The sequence below is a fragment of the Ischnura elegans genome, chromosome 10 (genome assembly GCF_921293095.1).
Source record: "Ischnura elegans chromosome 10, ioIscEleg1.1, whole genome shotgun sequence".
In the NCBI taxonomy this organism is placed as follows: Eukaryota; Metazoa; Arthropoda; class Insecta; order Odonata; family Coenagrionidae; genus Ischnura; species Ischnura elegans.
In genome coordinates, this window is record NC_060255.1 from 104,312,665 (window position 1) to 104,320,789 (window position 8,125).

At 38.6% G+C, this 8,125-nt stretch overlaps 1 protein-coding gene across 1 annotated transcript in view; it reads right to left on the bottom strand.

The window, feature by feature from the left end:
* LOC124166733 (probable ATP-dependent RNA helicase DHX35) overlaps positions 1-8,078 on the bottom strand; it is a 34,143-nt gene extending 26,065 nt beyond the window's left edge. The window contains exons 1-5 of the mRNA XM_046544400.1: positions 7,680-8,078; positions 7,276-7,458; positions 6,099-6,239; positions 5,851-6,013; positions 3,217-3,381 (exon numbers count right to left, since the gene is read on the bottom strand). Of these exons, the coding sequence (XP_046400356.1) occupies positions 3,217-3,381; positions 5,851-6,013; positions 6,099-6,239; positions 7,276-7,458; positions 7,680-7,937 (910 nt within the window). The 5' untranslated portion in view covers positions 7,938-8,078. The remainder of the gene's footprint in view (positions 1-3,216; positions 3,382-5,850; positions 6,014-6,098; positions 6,240-7,275; positions 7,459-7,679) is intronic.
* Between the last annotated feature and the right edge of the window lie 47 nt (positions 8,079-8,125).

Consider the following 8,125-nt stretch of genomic DNA (forward strand, 5'->3'; position numbering starts at 1 on the left):
TTTATCAAAAAAGAGAGTATATGTGAAGAATTCTAGGTAAGAAGAAATAGAATGAATTCTAAAAGAGTAGTTTTTAGGTGCAAGATCATCAAATGTCCCTGCAAATGGTGTCATCTAAAGGCCTGTTTACATAGTAAATTAACCCGTACAAGTTAATATCTAAATTATGAACATGAAAATGCATCGTGTATTCACCCAACTAGTGCGTATGCATGAACAGAAAATAGAACCTGTTCAAATTTGGTTCATGCATTCATAGTCGTATTTAGGGGCGGGGGATGTGCCCCACCCAGATGCTTAAAAAATAGACAAAATTTGAATACGGTTATCACAGGAGGATCTATGGGGGGGCATGTGCCCCCCCAGACACTTTAAAAATATGCAAGATTTTTAATACGGTCCAGTTATCATTGCGTTCGTTTTGTATAACGTGGTATCATTGTGCCCCCCTCCAGAACAAAATCCTGGATATGTCCTTGCTTGTGCCCCCCAGAAAGAAATCCTGGATCCGTCCCTGATGGTCATCATTACGTTCGCTTTATTTTGTGTTTTACTCAAGGAGGCTCAATCATTTAATTCAATGAGAATAACTTTGATATAAAAATAAAGAGAATTTAGTAAAGTCATTGTTATATGTTATATCTTACATTGTGTATGTTACATTACAATGTATATGTCATTACAATGTATATGTTATACATTAACCCCTGATGACGATGACGGACTTAGTCATGGAAACGTTGGGAACTACAACCCGATACGACACCCGGTGGGAAACCCGAGAAATATTCCTGCATGTTATATCTTGTTTTTAATCTCAATTAAGACAAGATCTTTTGCCTGTCAGACCCTCTGTGCCCCTCCCAGAAAGAAAAATCCTGGATCTGCCCCTGCCTACATTCGTACATTTCCTGTCCCGTTCCAGTCCACAAAAATCATTCATGCAAGCAGACATTAATGTATCGTGTAAACAGGCCCAAAGGCGCTTGAGAAAAAGTATTTCCCCAGAAGATTGGGAATCGAAGATTCCACGGCATCTATAATGGTTGGTTGGATAGATTCAAAAATAGGTACAGTCTTGTATACAAGATGGTCAGTGGTGAAAGCAAAGATGTTAACTTAGAGACAGCAACTCAGTGGAGAGAATCTGAATATATTAGACTTCTGGAAGGTTACAGCCCAAAAGATGTTTTTAATGCAGACAAAACAGGATTATTTTTTAATTTTTGTTGCCAGCTGTGCTTCAAAGGGAAGCAATGTTATGGAATAATGCTTAGTGAACAATTAAAAAATTAACATTTCCAAAGCCAGTATGTGAATAAAAGTGAAAATTCTCTATTTCCCACAATTTGCATTTTCCCGCAATTTACACTTTTTTTCTTGGGTCCCTAGAAAAGTGTAAATAAGGGGTTTTACTGTATGTACTACAAGTTATGGACTGACGTAAGGGTCTGAGATGCAAACATTTCTGGAAGTTAGACAATAGGACTCTTATAAAAATAATAAATCCCCAACCTGCTTAGTACGTAGTTGCTCCTTCAGACCCTCTGCCTCCTTCCCATCTTTTCCCTTCGTCTCCGTACCATGTTTAGCAGCACCTCATTCCTTTTCTCCTCCTTCCATTTCACCGTCCACCTTTCCCTCCGCTCCACATCTCAAATACCTCTAGTCTCGTGTCGCCCTATTTCCTCATCACCCACGTGACCTCCTCTCCTCTCGCTACCTTGCAAACATTCTTCAATTCTTTTGACCTTGACAATGCTCTGAGCACTGTGGGACAGCATCAGGGAGAAACAAGAAAGTGAAAGTCTTCATTCACTTATATTCGTCAGTATATGACCTCAAATTGGGAAGGCTTGTGATTGAAAAGTTTTGAATTTTAGAATTTTTCAGACAAGCAGGTTCAGACTCACCATCACCAATTCTTCTTCTGCACTCTGACTCAACCCTCCTCTCTTGCGATCTTCCCTCTTTTTAATATCTAATCTGTTAAAGCTGATAAACTCACCCAAGTGGTGCCCTAAATGTCACTCTGCTAAATTAGGATGAAACAATTGTGGTGAATAAGAAAAAAATTTAAGTATTCTTATGTATTGACTGCATATATTTTAGCAATGGAACGACATTCCCATCAACCCACGTGATTCTTCGATGGTTTGGGTAAGGGATGGTATAACTCACCCCAGATTAAGCGGCAGGCATGTGAATAACAAACATTCAGGGGAGAGAGGGGTCACCTCCCACTTTGAAAGATTTATTTACATATTTGGGGGTTTTCAAAGGTTTCACCTGAATAAGTGCCGTATTTATCTGAATAGAGTCCCCTTTTTTTTACAAAAATGCCCGTGGTAAAAGTTAAGGGGGGAATATATTCAAACGCATTTTTATGTTTTTTCCCAAAACAGAAGCCTCAAAATTAGGGGGGGGGGACTACATTTGGATAAATACCGTACGTGACTTCTGTTTTTTTCCCAGTGAACAATGGCAGTGAAGAGGTTGGATTCCGGATTCCCTGAGTGGCTCATCGAAACGTTGGAAGGAAATATGGAGAATGTAACATAATACGAAAACCGAGAAATCTTCGATATCCCAGGGGAGTAAGCATACTTAAAAATGTCTCCTCACTTATTACTACTGACTTGAATAATGCAAGCATTGCAGTGTTTTTATGAATTGAATAGTTATGTGAATAGATGTTCAGGGTTTTCCATTTGCAACACTTTGGCTCACAACTCACGAGTTCCCCGTTTGACCCTTCCTGAGCGTTGACCCCACTTTTCATAAGAACCCCCCCTAACTATGCATTCATTAACACTTGTTCACAATTCAGATAACTTGGCATAACTCGATTCGACATCACCCAGAACAATAAATGAAATATTCCATCAATCACATCTCAAACCGTGTTACAATCTTGAAAGTGATTCATGAAAAATTTGAATAGTTCATAAGGCTGATGATAGATATGATTACTTTCATTCATACTGCCTACTTCCATGAGATACATGCATGAACTAATGACCATTCCAAGATATGTTGATCCACTCTAAGTTGTTTTGATCTAAAGTAGCCCGCACATCTCAATTGTTCAACTCCATTCTAAAGTCAAGGTTCGAACGGGCCCTCAAATGGCCACGTGCCCCCTCTCCCACGAGTAAGTCCTACTCCTTCCCCTCACATGACTGGCCAATCCTCTTCAAGCGCTATTCAACTCACGTCCATCGCTGCCACTGCCCCGGCTGTTCTGTGAGGAGAGCAGCCGCACGGCATTGTCCACCTCTTCTATGCCAGTGAGAAACGCCAGCACGTCCCCCCTCGGCTCTGTCGAGTGTATCTTCAACACAGTGTCCACCACCCCTCTCACGTAGTCAGGCACAGGCTCTGCAACACCAGATGACCTCATTCAATGATATTACATAGCATCAAATGAAACAAAACACGTACCCAAATAGAGGTATCTGTACACGGACCAAGATTTTAGAGTATCTGGGATATAAAACCTTGAATCTTGTTGTTCATTAACCCCTTCAGCTACAATCTTGTTCAATTTGTTACAGATGTTGTTGATGCGGCAACTTCAGTTCAGGTATGTATCTGATTTAAGCTTAAAAATTTAAGATTATCAACACGAATAAATGGCAAACTGTTTTCTAGCCTTGAAATATTTTCTTTATGTTTCAAGAAATTAGACACTGAATCTGTCTTTACTGTCTTTTATCTTTATCTGTCTCTGTCTTTTAGGCATTATCTGTCTTTTGTTATAATTACCTAATTATTAAATCATTTGACAGAAACTAGTTTTTGGCTTTGATCATGGTTTCCAACACTTCATCTGCCACCTGATAAATGCCTGGTGTATATATCCTCATATAGGTGTCATCAGCATACATGGTGGTTCGTGTAGTATTCAAATATGTAGTTGAAAAAATCATTTTTACATATTATCCATAAAAGGGGCCCTAAAATGGATCCCTGGGGGATGCCCTAGGTTAAGCCTTCAGCAGATGAGATAGTCATACCAAGTGAGGTGTTTATTGTTTTCTTTCTTTCAAATAGGATGCAAGTACCTAGTTCATACGTTTTTCCTCTAATGCCTAAGTTCTTGATTTTACTTATTGGAAGATTGTGGTTTATTCAATCAAAAGCTTTACTGACAAGGAGACATCGCCAAAGTGATGCTCGGGATCTGAACGTGGATGTTATTTTCTGAAACTATATAGATATAGGGCCCAACGGTCACTACTTAACCAATTTTTTGAGCTAAAAAATGTTACTTCATATTTTCGGAATTCACCAAAAGGCAGAGTAGTTAACTCATCTATTTTTTTATTGGAGGTATATGTGTATGTGCTCCAATATACTGTGAAATAAAAATGGTGGTGTTTTGACTGCCACTATGAGTATTACAGGTTTTACTTTTTTTCTGTCTCCTTGACTTTGGACACATACTGTAAGATAATGTATAAATGGAACCATACCTACATGAGGATGTATTTGAAATAATGGTCAGTAAATCTAAGACCAAGCATGTAGTTTTAGTAAATGTGATTCTTGTTTATAATTTAATGAATCTAAACATAGGAAAAACCTCGCCACCGAGCCCGAAAGAAAATACTCCGACAGCCTGACGTCTGCGGGGACGTAAAGTACCTCAGTGCATTCCATCTGCTAATCTTAATTTCGATGGGACATTTGCTCCTGGAGTTTGACTCCAGATCCAATAGCTCAGTCGCGACAGCATTTGTCCCAGTCAGCTCATGGTGCCGTGAAGGCAAAGGATGCAGGTTGCATCACGTGCCAACCTTCCAAGTTTTCACCAACCCAGCACCTTTAGGTCTCGAGTGTGTCTACATATTATTGAAAATGATAGAACATTTGGGTAGTGCGAAAACGGACTTGATGGAGAAGAATACCGGACTGAAATAATTACCATATTATTTGTGCATTGAGATTTCGATAAAAATGAATAACCATATCCTCAGAAAACAAAAAATGAATGTTCGCCATTCAAAACTTTATAATGGCAAAAGTGGTAAATATGCATTATAGTGGATAAGAAAAAATTTGTTACTGCCATGCTATGTATCCGAAAAAAATTATTCCGGAGATTCGAACCAGCAAAGTCATATTTCTACCGCAGTAAATCCTCTGCTTTACCACACGGCCACTTCTCTCCCTGATTCCAATGGTCTTTCATTACGAGCTTTCCTTGGTCATGCAAGGGAATGAACTAGTCTTCTAGTGTCACTAAATAAAACTGAATTTTAGCATTCAGTGGCATTATTTGCTTTGATATTGCGGTGAATATTTCATATGTATGTTATGTTTGCCATCTCTCATCGAAAAACTCAGCATTACTTGTAGGAAAATATACTTTGACGGATCGGATAATTTACGAGAGAAATTAATTTGAAGCTCTGGAAGTGGAATTATTATATGTAGCATGAGCTGCACAATTTATGTGGTGATAAAATTGCACATATTCTGCATACATTTCCCTTTAATGATGTTGTAATAAAAATACTGCAGGAGGTGGGAATGCTGTTCAAATTTCCCTCCGACAGTTACAATAGCAAATACTGAAACTCAAGTTTCCAAACTGCAGTGTAAGACAATACTTTTTGCATTTATTTGTAGCAATACTTTAGAATCTGACAGTACCAGCAATGCCTTCAAAAGGGGATTTTCCATGGCTTGTAGCAAAGGTTGAGAATATTTTTACAGTTCTTATACTGTCCTGCGAAACCATCACTAAAGTAATTCACTTCTTTTAACTGATATAAACTTTTCTTTAACAAACTGAGATATAATAAGCCGACACAATAGAAAATATTTGAGAGGAGGGCTTACCCTTGACATAATGTATGTCCACGGGATAGAGTCGTCCTTCGATGGTCATGATTGTTGCAGTATCATCTTCTTCTTTGCCCCTTTTGTTGAAGTTAAAGAATTGCTTCAATTGATTTGCGTCAACAGTGGCAGAGGAAATTATCAACTTCAGTCTTTTATTTTTCTGAAAAAGGCACAAAAACATTTTATAACGAGAATATATTGAATCAAATAGACCACCTAATAATAAAAATACACATAGAGCTTACTTTGATGATTTTTTTCAGCAACCCCATGACAATGTCTGTGTTGAGGGTCCTCTCATGAACTTCATCCAACATCACGACACAATAATTACGGAGCAGAGGGTCAGCCATCATTTCTCGAATCAAGATGCCTTCCGTCATATACTAAACAGGGGTAGCATAAAGGAGAATGATCAAAAATGAGCTAGAGATTTTCATTGGCCAAATAATACCAATAGATACCATGTGTTTTTAAATAAAATGTAGATGAGAACTCCACTGGTTTAATTTTAGTGCTCCATATTAGTTGCAGCCATCAGATCTTCATCAGGCACCTACAATCATCTTTTCAGGGGGCTTCACAATGTGAGTGAACAACACTCACTTGGGGTTTTCTCTCCATTTTTCTTTCCATCCCAGCATGCAAATCTCCCGTCACCTTCAGGGATCTAAACATCCAAGTGATGTTCCGTTCATTATTGCAGTTACATACATATGGGTCATTCCACATCAACTCATCCAATTTTCCCAGGCTCACCATCTCAGATTTTAATATTTTCTCCCAGTACATATCTAGTTACAACCTTTGTATAGACAATCCAAAATATTTTGGCCTATATTTACCAATATGTTGCGTGATATGAGTATTTGAATGTGTCAAACCAAAGAAAATTCTGCCTGTCGGTCAAATAACACCAATCAGTCACTTTTGCACCACTGTAAATACAAAGTCATCAATTAAGAGCAATGTCACTTTCAGAGGCTACAACCAGTTAACCGCAGTTTTTAAGAATCGTGTCACAAAGATTTGTAAAATTTTTGCTTTATTAATATTCAATCATGGATATCAACCCAACACCTCCCCCCCCCCCTCTAACCCACTCCTTCCACCCTCTCCCCCATCCCCTTCAAGGAGTATATATGTTTACTTATCATTCAAATTTGTTGTACTTGATAATGACATCTATGGATCGAAACATGTTGTACCAATGAAATAAATCAGTGGAAGTCAACAAAGTCTTCTTTTCATCTACTTGACTATGGCCGTTAGAAGGTCAATTTTAACGTTCTAAGTTCTGGTCAAAACTTGGGAGAACAAATTAAACTAGTGGTTCTCAAAATCTGTGATCACTACTTTTAAAAAAAACTTTTTTGCGCTATGGAAAAATTCACAATACATGGGCTAAATCGTTGAGTTTACCTTGATTTTAGTGGTATGAGGATCGTAGCAGTCATCAAATCTAATGCTATACCCAACAAGATCTCCAAGAATGCTGGCCTTTTCCTCGGCCACTCGGCTAGCCAGGGCCGTCGCTGCCACGCGCCGGGGCTCCGTAACACCAATAATCTTTCCATCTTGAGTCCAACCAGCCTCCAGCAAATACTACCATAAAGTCAAATTCAATACATATTTTTAAATGTGAGTCCTACAATGCCTGATGCACAATTAGCTTCACTCTTCATGTTAATGGTTACACCATGGGGCCAAAAGCACAGAAACGAAGGCAAAAGACTTCGTAGAGGTATCAACTCCATCAGGGGGTGCGTAACTCCAAGCAAGAAAATGGGAAAACATAAATGAGTTAGTAAAAAAGCAAAAATTACCTGAGGAACTTGGGTGCTTTTTCCAGAACCAGTTTCGCCAACAAGAATCAGAGTCTGATACCTCTCCAAAAGGTAAATTATATGATTCCTATTCTGGAAAATTGGTAACTTTTGCCGTTGCTGATCCAATGACAACGACAGACATGGGTTGTAAACAAAAGATGTGGACTGATTGGTGTCCAAATCGGACTTATCTTCTTCCCAAGATGATTCTATAGCAGGTTTTAAAAACCTAGAAACGCCACCAGTGGACTGCATGACCACCCATGAAGGTAATCCCAGAAATAAAATAATACCGCTTCAGTTTAAAGCGATTTAACACCATGAGCGCTAATAAATGTTCACAAAACCTGCTTCCATACACTTCTCACAAAAATTAAGCCAAATCAAAACACGATCCAAAGACAGCAGCGACCTCACGACATACAGGATTTACAGTAACTACG